At 43.4% G+C, this 15,582-nt stretch overlaps 1 protein-coding gene across 1 annotated transcript in view; it reads left to right on the plus strand.

Moving 5' to 3' along the window:
- The window catches only part of Odf2 (outer dense fiber of sperm tails 2), a 39,856-nt gene that overhangs the window by 11,978 nt on the left and 12,296 nt on the right, over positions 1 to 15,582 (plus strand). Inside the window, 7 exon segments of the mRNA XM_071601010.1 lie at positions 1,929 to 2,099; positions 2,874 to 3,034; positions 4,282 to 4,411; positions 4,903 to 5,034; positions 13,303 to 13,374; positions 14,717 to 14,788; positions 14,890 to 15,006. Of these exon segments, the coding sequence (XP_071457111.1) occupies positions 1,929 to 2,099; positions 2,874 to 3,034; positions 4,282 to 4,411; positions 4,903 to 5,034; positions 13,303 to 13,374; positions 14,717 to 14,788; positions 14,890 to 15,006 (855 nt within the window).

Here is a 15,582-nt window from a genome sequence, read left to right on the forward strand (position 1 = left end):
GGCTGGGGATGTGGCTCAAGTGGTAGCGCGCTTGCCTAGCATGCGTGCAGCCCGGGTTTGATCCTCAGCACCACATACAAACAAAGATGTTGTGTCCGCCGAAAACTAAAAAATAAATATTAAAAAAAAAAAAAAAAAAGATCCTCTTTCCTCAGCTTCTCTAGTTCCTATGTTTATAGGCATGTGCTACAGGTCCTGGCTCAGTCCTAGTGTTCTCTTTTTTTTTGGTAACAGGGATCGAAACCAGGGGCACTTAACTAACACTGAGCCACATCCACCGCCCTTCCTTTTTTATATTTTATTTAGAGACAGGGTCTTGTTGAGTTGCTTAGGGCCTAAATAGCTGAGACTGACCTTGAACTCATGATCCTCCTGCCTCAGTCTCCTGAGCCACTGGGATTACAGGTGAGCACCACCATGCCCAGCTCAGTCTTTTTTTTTTTTTTTAAAGAGAGAGAGGGAAAGAGAGAATTTTAATATTTATTTTTTAGTTCTCGGTGGACACAACATCTTTGTTTTGTATGTGGTGCTGAGGATTGAACCCAGGCCGCACACATGCCAGGCGAGCGCGCTACCGCTTGAGCCACATCCCCAGCAACCCCCCTTTTTTTTTTAAATATTTATTTTTTTAGTTGTAGTTGGACAACACAATACCTTTATTTATTTATTTATTTATATGTGGTGCTGAGGATCGAACCCAAGGCCTCGCATGTGGCAGGTGATCACTCTACCACTGATCCACAACCCCAGCCCCCATCAGTCTTAATTTAGTATTGTTAATAACTCCCCAGAAATAGAAGCACAAGGACTGTGGGGATATAGCTCAGTTGGTAGAGTGCTTGCCTTGCATGCACAAGGCCCTAGGTTCAATCCTTGCATGCACAAAGCCCCAGGTTCAATCCCCAGCACCACAAAGAAAAGATAAAAAAGAAATAGAAGCACATGCTCTTTATTAATTATACTCAATAGGAGTACTCATGTCACAATTACATCTTATTGAACTTTTTTTTATTCCTGATGGTCATCATTTCCCCCTGGAGGTTGGCACATTAGGTTTGCCATCTCAGTGTAATTGTATAAATATTGAGAAATGATATAATACATCAGAATAAATTTATAGATTGAGAGAGTAAAATTCAGGGTTAAAAACCCATGAAAAACCTGACCACCAGATTATATTTTTCTTTCCAGAGTCCTAAAAGCAAAGTGTCATACAGCTTTGCATTGGCTTTTCTGAGGTGTACATGTATTTTCTTAAAACACTTTTTATACTGATTTTTTTTTTTTTTTTCAGTATTGGGTATTGAACCCAGGGCTTCACACAAGCTAGGCAAGTGCTCTACCGCTGAACTACATCCCCAATTCTTTTTTCAATTTTATTTTGTGACAAGATCTTGCTAAATTGCCCAAACTAGCTTCAGACTGTGATGCTCAGCCTTCTGAGTAGCTGGATTTGTAGATATGTGATAACTTTCCTGGCTATGTTATATTTTTTTAAAGTATTTGTCACATCGGGAAAATACTTTAAATATAACCATATCTCTTTTCTCTTTTAAGACTGGGTCTCTCTCTGTTGCCCAGGCTGGCCTCAAACAGTCCTCTGCCCCCGCCTCCTGAGTAGCTAGCATTACAAACATGTGCCAAACACACCTGAATTTCTTTGTCTTAAACTTAACCATCTAACCTAAGCTGTTTCTTTTGATGTTAGAAATTCTTTGAAAAGAACTTTTAGAAGTGGGTGGGTAATGTTCCATGGGGAAAGTGTGGAGTGGTGGTCTTCTAAGGCAGGACCCTGGGGGCTGGCTTAGAGCTGTTTTAGATCTTCCTGCTTCAGCAGTTGACAAATCTCCAGTGAACAAATAGCTGCGCTGGAAATGCTGCTGAGGTTTGGACTTGGGAGCTCACGCGTCTCTCCTCCTTGACACTAGACTCCACCTCATTGCCTGGAGATCACACCTCCATCTTCAGAAAAGCTGGTCTCAGTGATGCGCTTAAGTGATCTCTCTACCGAAGATGACGACTCGGGTCACTGTAAAATGAACCACTATGATAAGAAGATTGACAGTCTAATGAACGCGGTTGGTTGCCTCAAGTCTGAGGTAAGGGAGGTGAGGGAGTAGGACAGCTAGTGCCCCTAGGACTGTGGAGGCAGCCCAGGCTGGTTACTAGTGGACTTGGCTACTCAAGCTGCCTCTGAATAGGCCTCTTACCCTCAGTAACACTGTCCTGGATGTCACAAGGCTCCACCTGAGGAGGAGTTGTGGGTCCACCTGGATTCCCACAAAATGGCTTTGTGGAGCACTTAGCTTGTGTAATGCTTAATGTGGACAGCCTGTAAAGTTGAAAAAAGAAAAGGCCCAGGGAGACAAAGGAAGTTTGCAGAGCTGTCCCTGGGGAAACAGAACTCTGAATGTCTAAGGTCCCTATCCAGGAAGTTGGTGGGGCTGATATTGGAAGCCAGGTCCTGGCTGCTGACTTGACCTGTGTTCAGGTTCAACTCTATGCTCATGGTCCAGGGACCTTCCCAGAGAACCTAGGGCTGGCTGCTTGGCAACAGGCCTGCTTGCCCCTGTAGCCTACTGTGCAATGGCCTTTTTGTGACGTCTGTCCTCTGTATTACGCCAACTGAACCACTGTTGCAACCTAACTCCATCCCCAACCAGCAGGTCACTCAGTTTCCTCATCCACAAAATGAGAGGAATAGCATCTTCTGGGAGAGTTTGTGATAATTCATTGACTGCTCTCTAAATCCCATGAGACCCCCATACCGCATCCATGTGCTCTTAACTAGAGAGGCATTAGTTTGGGCCTAGCAATGTGGTATCAAGAGAGAGCCTGTCCTCAGTGGCCCCTGCCTGTGTACCCCTGCACAGGTCAAGATGCAGAAGGGTGAGCGCCAGATGGCAAAAAGGTTCCTGGAGGAACGGAAAGAAGAATTAGAAGAGGTGGCCCACGAACTAGCGGAGACAGAGCATGAGAACACAGTGCTCAGACACAACATTGAACGCATCAAGGAGGAGAAGGACTTCACCATGTAAGGTGACACCCGCTCTGCCCTACCCCAAGGGAGTGACTTCTTCCTTCCAGATGCCCCAAACCCTGGGAGTGAGAGGTACTCAACAGGAGGCAGTGGGCTTGGGTGCTATACTTGTGTTGGAGCCTGTTCAACAGTCAGAGCTGACCACTTGTGATTCATACTGTGAGGAAAAGGAGGGCCCAACAGAGAGACTCTATCAGGGAACTCCTTGAAAAAATGATCTGGAAGAGGAGTCCTACTAGGGGGTTAATTTATTCAGGTAGGAATGGGGAAGGAAAGTAGATGATGGAAATATCTCATGGAAGGAGCCATTTACCCCTGTGAGATGGAAAGCAGGCCAGACATGGTGGGTGGAGGGCAAGGGATGCCACTGGGATGGCAGGGGCCCATACTTAGTGGCCACTGTAAGGCATTTGGGATTACTTTGAAACATTTGGGATTACTTTGGGAGCCTTGGAAAGGTTTTAAAAGCAGGGTAACCGTCTGTCCTAAGCCAGCAGAGCCCCTGTCTTGTCTGGGTTTGTAACTCAAAAGCTTGCTGGAAGACCAAGTTTCATGAAATTTTTTTTATATTAAAGACTAAAACACTTCCATTTTAAATTGTTAAGTAATTTTATTTTTTAAAGAATATGTGTGCTCTGGGTCCCTTCTAAGAGAACTGATCAGCTTCAGTCAATAAAAAATATTTTTAATACTAAAAAAATAAAATAAAAGCAGGGTAATGTTGTGACCAGGCTCTGTTCTGGTGTGGAGGGTGGATGGGAGAGAGCTCAAAGCAGATACTGCCAGGCATAGTGGCCACAACTGTCATCCCAGCAAATCCTGAAGCAGCAGGATTGAAAGTTCCAGGCCAGCCTTAGCAACTCGGTGAGATCCTATCTCAAAAAATTAAAAAGGGGATGTTGCTCAGTTGTAGAGTACCCCTGGATTCAACCCCCAATACTGGAAAAAAAAAGAAAAAACACAGCTCTGAAGATGATGGTTAGGAAGCCATGGCAGTGGCAACTATGGTGGCTGGCCATAATGTTCCCTGGTGTTGGAGAGTGTGTCTGGTGCTCAGGCAGATGTGAATCCTGGCCCTCATCTTTCTGGAAAGCCATTGGTGCCAGAAGGGCCACCCCTGTCCCCTCCCCCATTCTTTCTTGGCAGGAGGGGAGCCTCACAGTGCATTGTGAGGCGGGTCTCAGAGCTCTGGGCAGGCAGGGCCTGCAAGGGCTCACGAAACCCTGCCTTTCTGGCCCCAGGCTTCAGAAGAAACACCTCCAGCAGGAGAAGGAGTGCCTCATGTCCAAGCTGGTCGAGGCTGAAATGGATGGAGCTGCCGCCGCTAAGCAAGTCATGGCCCTGAAGGATACCATCGGGAAACTGAAGACAGTAGGTGGCAGGCACAAGGTCTGGGTCTGGGCCCAGTGGGTGGGGGCCAGGCTGGGGTTGGGGCTTTACGTAGTCATCAGACTGACTTTATGACATCTCCAGGATGGGGGAAGGGTACACTTAACTCCCCTGCCCCCACCCCCTACTCTCACTTCCTGGGCCTTGACCCTGGAAGATGACCTCTGGTGGCCAGGGCCTCTGAGGAGATCTCATCATGGGTTGCCTGGGATCACAGTGAGTCAAGGCATGCTGTTGATTCCTGCAAGTGTCAGCCACCAGGTGTCGTCATCCTCCCTTGTCTCCTCTGCGAAGCCCGCCCTCACCACACTTACCCACACTGAGGTCTACTACACCTCTTGCCTCCTCAGGCCTGCCTCATCCAGTAAGCCTGCCCTTGATTCCCTTGGCCCAGATTCTCTTGCCTGGGCTTCTTGGTGCCGGCACCTCTAGAGTCCCTTCTCCTGCACTGTGTAAGATGTGCTTTCTTCCAGGAGAAACAAATGACCTGCACGGACATCAACACCCTAACGAGGCAGAAGGAACTGCTCCTGCAGAAGCTGAGCACGTTCGAGGAGACCAACCGCACCCTCCGAGACCTGCTGAGGGAACAGCACTGCAAAGAGGTGAGCTCCTGGCCTCTGCTGCACCCATTAGCACCACCTGCCTGGCTTCCCAAGAGGATACTACTATAAAAAGAAGATTCTACTGGCCAGGTGTGGTGGCACATGCCTGTAATCCCAGGAGCTCAGGAAGCTGAGGCAGGAGGATTGCAGGTTTAAGGATAACCTCAGCAACTTAGTGAGACCCTGTCTCAAAATAAAAAAATCAAATCAAATCAAAAGGGCTGGGAATATGGCTAAGTAGTTAAATGCTTCTTGATTAAATTCCCAATACTAAAAGAGCAAAAAAAATAAAGATACTACAGGGCTGGGATATAGATCAGTGGTAGAGTACTTGCTTTCTGTGCTCAAGATCCTAGGTTCTATCTCCAGAATGGCAAAATAAAAAAGCAGAAACATGGCACAGTGGCATACACCTGTATTCCCAACTCCTTGGGAGGCTGAGGCATGAGGATCACAAATTTGAGGCCAGCCTGGTTAACTTAGTGAGATCCTATCTCAAAATTGTAAAAGGGCTAGTAATATAGCTCAATGGTAGAGGGCTTGGCTAGCAAGTGCCAAGACCTGAGTTCAATTCCCCCCACCCCACCCCTCGAGAAAAAACAAGGAGCTGACAGGGCCTGGGAGAGATCTAATGAAATTGTGTGAAGTTCTTGATGCCCTATAGGCAGGTGCCACTATGGCTGCTGTTGAAGCCAGGCCAGGAGCATAGTTCTTGAAATTCAGAAAGATGATGATGAGTTGTTTCATTGCAGGGGTCATGGGGCAGAGGAAAGAAAGCCAGATCTGCATTTTTTTGTTAAGTAGCAGTATAACTAATGACTGGTGGCCACACATTGGGTGGTGTCACTGTTTTCAGAGAGATGTCCTCTGAAACTCATTTTGGTGTGTGTGGGAGGCAGGTTGTAGGAGTCTAACCCAGGGTCTTGAGCATGCTGGGCAAGTGCTTTACACTGGGCTGTCTCATTTTCTAAATTCATGAATAAAATTGTATGTATTAATAACATACAATGTGATATTTTGAAATAGGTGTACATTGTGAAAGGGCTAAATCAAGCTAATTAACATGTGTTACCATTTATTTGTGGTGAGAGCACTTAAATCTAGTCTTAGCAATTTTCTAGAATGCAACCCATCGTTACTAATTACTATGTTGTATAATAGAGCTCTTGAACTTATTCCACTTAACTGAATTTTTGTATCTTTTGCACAGTCTCTCTCCTAGTCCCCACTCCAGCCCATGGCCATCACTTTTCTTCTCTCTGCTTCTGTAAATTTGCCTTTCTGAGATTCCATTCATAAGTGAGATCATGTAGTATTTGTCTTTCTGTGCCTGGTTTATTTCATTTAATGTCCTCTGGGTTTGTCCATGTTGTCAGAAGTGTCAGGATTTCCTTTATTTATTTATTTATTAAGGCTAGTTAGTATTCCATCGTATACACATTTACCTTATCCATTCAACCATTGATAGATATTTAGATAGATTCCAGATCTTGGCTATTGTGAATATTTTAGCATTTATTCTTTTTTCTTTTCTTTTTTTGCATGCTAGGGATTAAACCCAGGGCCTTGTGAGTACTAGGCAAGCATAAATGGAAATAGCCTATGAAATGGGCGTAGCTCTTCTACTTCTATACCCTCAGCCCAGCAAACATTTCTCAAAAGACTGCTAGAATAAGTAGTTGTCTTCCCGTTTGATTCAAAGGGAAGGATGCCAAGGGTCTCAAAATACCAGTGCTAATGAAATGACATTTCTTTTTTTTCTTTTTTTCAAGTTGTAGATGGATACAGTACCTTTATTTTATTTATTTATGTGGTGCTGAGGATCAAACCCAGAGACTCACATGTGCTAGGAAAGCGCTCTACTGCTGAGCTACAACCCCAGCCCCTGAAATGACATTTCTTTAGCTTGTTTTCTTTCTTCCTTCCTTTTTAACATTGTCAAACTTTCTTTTTTAAGTTAATATATAAAATAACTAATATAAAGTGGGATACTGCCTTATTTTCAAAATAAAACCTTGTCCACATGGTCAGATTCCTTTTTGTCTCCTTTTGTGATAATCTTATCTCCCTCTCCTTAGGGGGAACCTTGATCTTGAATTTGATAGTTTTTACTCATATATGTATCCCAAAGCAACATGTTATTTAGCATATTTTATAACAGTGTAAATGATATTGTTGCATATGTGTTCTTTTGAGTTTGTTTTGTTTACTCAACAATAATTTTATGAGATCATTTATATCCTGAGTCCTAATGTTATGAATCTTCACTGCTATATTCAGTTTTACAACTCTACCACAGTTTATTTATCCCTTCTTCTTCTTCTTCTTTTTTTAATACCAGGGGTTGATCCCAGAGGCACTTAACCACTGAGCCATATCCCCAGCCCTTTTTCAGTTTTTATTTTGTGGCAGACTCTCACTAAGTTGCTTAGGACTTTGCTAATAAGTTGCAGAGGCTGGCTTTGAACTTGTGGATCCTCCTGCTCAGCCTCTCGAGCTGCTGGAATTACAGGTGTGTGCCACTGTGTCCAGTCCCTTCTTTTGAAGATGGACACTTATATTTTCAGTTGTTTGCTATCAAAAATAATGTTCATGTACACTATCTTGGTTTACTGGAGAATTTCTAGTTAGGACCAAATTAGTTCTAAATAGTTCTAAAATAGTTCTACCTGTTTTATTGGCTCAGTAAGCTCAGACAGGTGATTCTTAGTACCTCTCTGGGCCTTAGTTTTCAAACCTATAAAATGGGCACATAATCTTTGTGTGAGAGTTATGTGGATGTGTGGATGGGGATGTGTATCTTTGCTGGGGCATACTGGTGCTGCTGCATTTGTCTGGACTGGTTCCTACAGAAAACTTCTTAATCCTTTTCTCCTTTTTTGACTTCTTAACCTCTATTACCCCGGAGTCCATTGCCAATTGAAGAAGTGTCAATTAGTTTAAATTTCCACCCAGCAAAACATGTTCCCTATTCTGTCCAGGCTCATGTCCTTGTGCCTACTTGGATTCTATAATACAATCTCTCCATTCCCCAAGCCCTCACCCTATCTCGGGTTTACTAGGGAGTGCTCATTGTGTTGGGGAGCTGCTCTAGCTCTGGAGTCCAAGTCAGCCTCAGGGTTCAGCTCTGCCATTTCCAGCTAGGTGACCTTGGCCAACTTGCCTTCATTTCTTCCACTCTCTGCCTCCTCGTCTGAGGTAGTGACGATGGTGCCTCTTAGGGTAGAGTACTTCAGTGAGTCTGTGCACACAGGGTTGCAGGAGAGTTGGTAACTCTTTTAGTGTCCCTCTAGCTGCCTAGAGGGCAGGGACAGCAGCTTCAGGCTCTGGGTCCCTGGCCAAGGCTTTTGTCTGTGTTCTCTTGTCTCTTCTTGTTGCTAGAGAAACTCAGTGCTATCCTCTGCCTTCTAGATCCTCAGGAAATTGGGAACCAGAGAGCCCTTTTTTTCTCTTGGCTTGTGAAGGGGAACTGTGGGACTGAGGGAGAAAAGAGGCAAATCCCCTTCAAGGGGATACTTGGTTTAGGTGCCAGGAAAGAATAGAGACACACACAAATCCATCCAGAGAAAAGATGGGCAAGGGTGAGAGTGGGCAATTGAGGGCAGAGGAAATCCGATGCCTAATAGGCATATGAGAAGATGCTGAGACTTGCTGGTAATTAGAAATAAGCAAATTCAAACAGGTATGGTGTTGGCAAAGACCTTGGTTACAGTCTGGGGCTGCTGCATGTGGGGAAGCCAGGATGCTCACAGCCTGACTATAAGTTGGTGCAGGCATTTTGTGGGGCATTTCAGCCACAAATCCCAGACCTTCTGGCTCTGCCAACCATGGAGAAGCTCCTAAAGACGCTTAATGATGTTCATTGTTACAGTGTTACTAAACATAGGAGCAGCCTTATTGCCCAGACTGTGAACAGAAGTTAAAAATGCAGCCAGGTGCAGTTGTGCATACCTATAATCCCAGCAATTTAAGAGACTGAGGCAGGAGAATCACAGGTTCGAAGCCACCCTTGTCAACTTAGTGAGATCCTATCTCAAAATAAAATAAAAAGGCTGAGAATGGGCAGGTATAGTGGTATCCCAACGATGCAGGAAGCTGAAGCAAGAGGATTGTTAGTTCGAGGCTGACCTGAGCAATGCTGTGAAACCTCATCTCAGAAAAAGATAGGGAGCTGGGGGTGTAGCCCAGTGGTAGAGCACTTGCTAAGGGAACCTAAGGCACTGGCTTCGATTCCTGGTATGTCCCCCTCCCAACTCCACACACACAGAAAAAGAAGCAACGACAGAGACAGAGAAGTTAAAAATTCAAGGACAGATGAAAGGCAGAAAGCAGGTTATAATGGTTCCCAGGGGCTAGGGCTTAATAGTACAGGGTTTCTTTGTGGGGTGATAAAAGCAGAACTAGATATGGGCGATGTTTTTTTTTTTACACACTTTTTTAACATTTTTTTTTTTTAGAGAGAGAGAGAATTTTTAAAAAATATTTATTAGTTATCAGCAGACACAACATCTTTGTTGGTATGTGGTGCTGAGGATCGAACCCAGGCCGCACGCATGTCAGGCAAGCGCGCTACCACTTGAGCCACATCCCCAGCCCCTTTTTTACACTTTTTTAAATACATGACAGCGGAATGCATAACAATTCTTATTACACTTATAGAGCACAGTTTTTCATATCTTTGTATGTAAAGTACGTTCATGCCAATTCATGCCATTATACATGTACTTTTTTTTTTGCATTGCAATTCTTATTACACATATATACCACAATTTTTCATACCTCTGTATATAAAGTATGTTGGCCAATTTGAGTCTTCATTACATGTACTTTGGATAATGATGTCCATCACATTCCACTGTTCTTGCTAATCCCCTGCCCTCTCTTTCCCTCCCACCCTTCTGATATGGGCGATGTTTGTATAATATTTTGAGAGTATCAAATGTAAGTGAGCCAGGCACAGTGGTGCATGCCTGTAATCCCAGCTCTCAGGAGGCTGAGGCAGAAGGATCATGAGTTCAAAGCCAGCCTCAGCAAAACCAAGGCATTAAGCAACTCAGTGAGACCCTGTTTCTATAAGTAAAATACAAAATAGGGCTGGGGATGTGGCTCAGTGGTCCAGTGCCCCTGAGTTCAATCCCTGTACCCGCCCCACAAAAAGAGTCAGTGAATTGTGCAATTAAAAATAGTTCTGATTGGGGCTGGGGTTGTAGCTTAGTGGTTGAGCGCTTACCTCGCATGTGTGAGGCACTGGGTTCGATCCTCAGCACCACATAAAATAAATAAAACAAAGATATTGTGTCCACCTACAACTAAGAAGAAATTTTAAAAAACTGATTAAAATAGAAAGTTTTATGTTGATACTTTACCAAAAATTTAAACATTTAAAAAGTTAATAATATACCAAAAGTCATTGAATTTTGCATACTTTATTTACTCTTTCTGACTTTGTTAAGGTTTTTTATTTGTGTTTGTGTGTCTGTGTGTCTGTGTCTGTGTGTCTGTGTGTGTGTTTGGTGAGATATGCTCTCCAAAGGGCTTGGGCAGCCCTGGTCCTTTTTTATTAGTTTTTTTAGATATACATGACAGTAGAATTTTTGTTTGTTTGTTTTTTTAATTTTAATTTTTTTAGTTGTTGATTGACCTTTATTTTATTTATTTATTTATATGCAGTGTTGTGAACCAAACTCAGTGCCTCACCCACGCTAGGCAAGCACTCTACCACTGAGCCACAACCCCAGCCCCAGTAGAGTACATTTTGATATATTATTACATCCATGGAGTATACATCCCATTTTTGTGGTTGTACATGGTGTGGAGTTACACTGATTGTGTATTCATATATGAATATAGGAAAGTTATGCCTGATTTCATTCTACTGTCTTTCCTATTCTCATCTTCTCTCCCTTCCCTTCATTACCTTGTCTAATTCAATGAACTTCTATTCTTCCATCCCCCTCCCATTGTGTGTTGGCATCCATATATCAGAGAGAATATTTGGCTTTTGTTTTTTTGGGATTGGCTTATTTCACTTAGCATGATATTCTCCAGTTCTATCTATATAGTGGCAAATGCCATAATTTCATTCTTTATGGCTGGATAATATTCCATTGTGTATATATACCACATTTTCTTTATCCATTCATCTGTTGAAGGGCATCTAGACTGGTTCCATAGTTTAGCTATCATGAATTGAGCTTCTATAAACATTGATGTGGGACTGGGGATGTGGCTCAAGCAGTAGCGCACTCACCTGGCATGTGTGCGCCCTGGGTTCGATCCTCAGCACCACATACAAACAAAGATGTTGTGTCCGCCAAAAACTAAAAAATAAATATTATAAACATTGATGTGGCTGTATCACTGTATATGCTGATCTTAAGTCCTTTGGGTATATGCAGAGGAGTGGAATGATTGAGTTGAATGGTGCTTCCATTCTAAGTTTTCTGAGGAATCTCCATATTGCTTTCCAAAGTAATTGTACCAATTTACATTCCCACTAGCAATGTATGAGTGTACCTTTTCCCCCCCATCCTGTTGAAGTATATTTGGAAAGTAAGTAAAGCCGGGTGTGATGGCGCATGCTTGTAATCCCAACAACTCAGGAGCCTGAGGGAAGGAGGATCATGAATTCAAAGCCAGTGTCAGTAATTTAGCAAGCCCTAAGCAACTTAGTGACACCCTGTCTCTAAATAAATAATAAAAAGGTCTAGGAGTATGGTTTAGGGGTTAAATGCCTCTGGATTCAATTTCTAATGCACACACATATATATTTTGTATATGTTTAAGGTGTTCAATGAGATGATTTGATATATATGTACATTGTAAAATGATACCACAATCAAGCTAATTAATGATAACCTTACACAGTCATTTTGTGTGGTGAGAACACTTCGGTTCTCTTAGCAAATTTTAAGCATGCAATTCACTATTATTAACTGTAGTCACCATGTTGGATATTTTAAATGGATGAATAGAATCATCTTCAAATTTATTTATTTATTTATTTTTGGTACTGGGAATTGAACCCCAGGGTGCTTTATCCCTAAGCTATATCCTTATATCCCCAGTCCTTTTAATTTTCTTTCCTTTTTTTTTTGGTACTGGAGATTTAACCCAAGGGTGCTTTACTACTGATCTATATTCCCAGCCCTTTTTATTTTTTTGATTGAGACAGTGTCTCACTAAATTGTTTAGGACCTCAGTAAGTTACTGAGGCTGACCTTGAACTTGTGATCCTCCTGCTTCAGTCCCCCCAAATCACTGGGATTATAGGGGTGTGACACTATGCCCAGCAGCAAATTTGTATCTCAATAAAGCTGTCTTTAAAAAAATCATGGGAGCCTAAGTTAAGAGGATCGCAATTTGAAAGCCAGCCTCAGCAATTTAGCAAGACTCTGTATCTAAATAAAATACAAGAAGGGCTAGGAATATGGCTCAGTCATTCAGCACCCCTGGGTTCAATCCCCAGTACAAAAAAATATTACATTGTGGCCTGGCACAGGGCACAGGCCTATAATCCCAGCTGCTTGGGAGGCTGAGACAGGAGAATCACAAATTCAAAGCCAGCCTCAGAATTTAGCAAGGCCCTTAGCAATTTAGGTGAAACCCTCTCTCAAAATAAAATAAAAATTGGGTTAGGGATGTGGCTCAGTGGTTGAATGAATGCTCCTGGGTTCAATCACTGGTATCAGAAACAAATACCCTCCTCTCCCCCCCCAAAAGTTACATTGCAGCCAGATGTAGTGGCATACACCTTTAATCCTAGCTATACAGCATGCTGTGGCAAGAGGATGGCAATTTAAAGGGCAGCCTGGACAATTAAGCGAGACCTTGCCTCAAAATTAAAAAGGGGTAAAGATGTAGTTTAGGGGTAGAGCACCCCTGGGTTCAATCCCCTGTACTGGAGAGAAAAAAATCAGGTTGCAACACGTAAATACATATTAGTTTTATGGAATTATACACTAGGCCATCCCCCACCTGACTAAAGAAAGATAATATTTCTCTAGTTGTGGCTAAATTTAAGTGCACAGAAAAGGACAGGAAAGACCCTCATTGATTATTATTATTATGGATTCCAAGCCATCACAAAAATAGTGGGGTAAGGTTTGAAGGGGAGGTGCAGGGGAATTTGAACTTTATTGGCATTCACTATTTTAGAATGTATTAATAATCATTTTTAACTCCTAAATTTAGAAATGTTTTTGGAAAAAGAAAAGAATCAATAGGATGTAGGATCTGACTTGGCTTTCCCCTTGCCCCTCCCTAAAGGATTCCGAGAGACTAATGGAGCAACAAGGAGCACTACTGAAAAGGCTTGCAGAGGCGGACTCCGAGAAAGCGGTAACCATTGCCCCCTGTCGGCTGTAACGGGTACAGGCGACCAGAGGGCTGGGTCCCAAAGCATGGAGCTACTGGACCACAGGAACTTGGCATTCCTGATCTGGCATTTTTCTGAGTGGCGATTTCATTATCTGTAAAATGAGTTGACATCCCCTGTCCTGGCTGCTCTACTAGACTTGTCTAGTTGATCACTTGAGAGCTTGACCTATAAAACTGGATACCAACATGAAGAATGGTAATAAGGATAACCTAGTGATTTATAAATCACTAGGTTTTGTTAGACCTACATTTCCGTTTTTATTATGGATTCCAAGCCATCAAAAAATAGATATTGAGCCGAATAAGTTGGTGCATGCCTGTAATCCCAGTAGCTTGGGAGGCCGTGGCAGGAGAATAGTGAGTTCAAAGCCATCCTCAGCAAAAGTGAGGTGTGCTATGCAACTCAGTGAGACTCTGTCCCTAAATAAAATACAAAATGGGGCTAGGGATGTGGCTCAGTGCCTCTGAGATCAATCCCTGGTACCTCCCCCGCCAAGAAAAAATGATATAGAAAAAAATAGATATTGGCTAGGGATGTATTTAGTGGTAGAGCACTTGCCTAGACTGTTGTGAGGCCCTGGGTTCAATCCCCAGAACCACCAAAAAGAAAAAAGAAAAAAATAAGTTAGATGCCTATATAGCTGGTGTAGTGTGGTACATGTCTTTAATCCCATCTATTCAGGAGGCTGAGGCAGGGGATAGCAAATTTAAGGCCAGTTTGAGCAATTTTTTTTAAAATTCATTTTTTAGTTGTAGTGGACATAATGTTTTATTTCATTTTTATATGGTGCTGAGGTTTGAACCCAATGCCTCACGTGTGCTAGGCAAGCACTCTACCACTGAGCTACAACCCCAGCCCCCAGTCTGAGCAATGTAACAAGACCTGTCTCAAAACAAACAAACAAAAAAAATGGGTGTGGTGATAGATACCTATAATCCTAGAGATTTGGTAGGCTGAGACCCTAACTCCAAATAAAAAATAAAAAGGGTTAGAGATGTAAGTCTGTAGAGTGCCCGTCAGTTCAGTCCCTAGTAACACCTCCCTACTCCCTCCTCAAAAAAAAGAGATGGGGATGTAGCTCAGTAGAGCACTTGCGTAGCATGTGTAAGACCTTGTGTTCAATCCCCTACAATACCAAAAAAACCCCAACCCAATTAGTATATATGTCAGATGCTTTCCATGGGTCTCTGTGGTATGTGGGACCTCGGGCCCCAGTGTCAAAGCACAACACAATTCTCTGTCCTTCCTGGGCTGGTCCTCTTTGACCATTCCAGGAGTGTGACCGTGTACATTTTCTCCCAGCGCCTGCTGTTAATGCTACAAGACAAGGATAAGGAGGTAGAAGAGCTCCTCCAGGAAATACAATGTGAGAAGGTACAGTCCCCAGCATCTGCACCTCTTTACAAGCCAGTGTAGCACAGTGGGTGCTGTACTAGGTATAGATCCTGGCTTCATCACTTTCTGTCTCTCCAAAGGCTCAAGCAAAGACGGCATCTGAGCTTTCAAAGTCCATGGAGTCTATGCGTGGGCATCTGCAGGCACAACTTCGGTGCAAAGAGGCTGAGAACAGTCGCCTGTGCATGCAGATCAAGGTACCTACCAGCTGTCCCCAAGTAGCAAAGGAGGAGGTAGGGGCCTGGTCCAGGAGTTCCCACCGTAGAATTGTGCCCCAGAGATCTAGGGGAGAGCTGCTGCCAAAGTACTCATTCTCCAGAGAGATTCTAGAAAATGGCAAAAGTCATGGATTTGGAAGGTCTTTCCAGAGGTGACAAGCTTGGGTGCCATGTCCCTGGACTTGTCACTTAGTTCCCTAGTCCCTTAGTTCACCAGACTCACTAGGGGAAGGCAATATTCTCAACTGCTCTTAAAGGTCAATATCTCTGTTAAGTGAGGAGTATCTCTTCACTACTTGGCTGAGAGTTCAGAGAAGAGGCTTCCAAAGGATTGTCTTATCATCAAAACCTGCTGGTCTGAGACAATCAGGAGGTGCCATGGGGAACCTGGAGGTACCATATCTTTGGTCTACATCAGGAGAGCCTGAAGTCCTTGCACAGCTGATTCATGGCCACTCCCTTATTTCCTCTTTCTGCTTGTGCCCCTTTTCTGTCTCTCCTATTCTGCCTCTGCCTTTCTCACTTCTTTCCTTCTCTTCTCCTTTCTGCCCTCTC

The sequence above is a fragment of the Marmota flaviventris genome, chromosome 13, assembly GCF_047511675.1.
Source record: "Marmota flaviventris isolate mMarFla1 chromosome 13, mMarFla1.hap1, whole genome shotgun sequence".
Taxonomy (NCBI): Eukaryota; Metazoa; Chordata; class Mammalia; order Rodentia; family Sciuridae; genus Marmota; species Marmota flaviventris.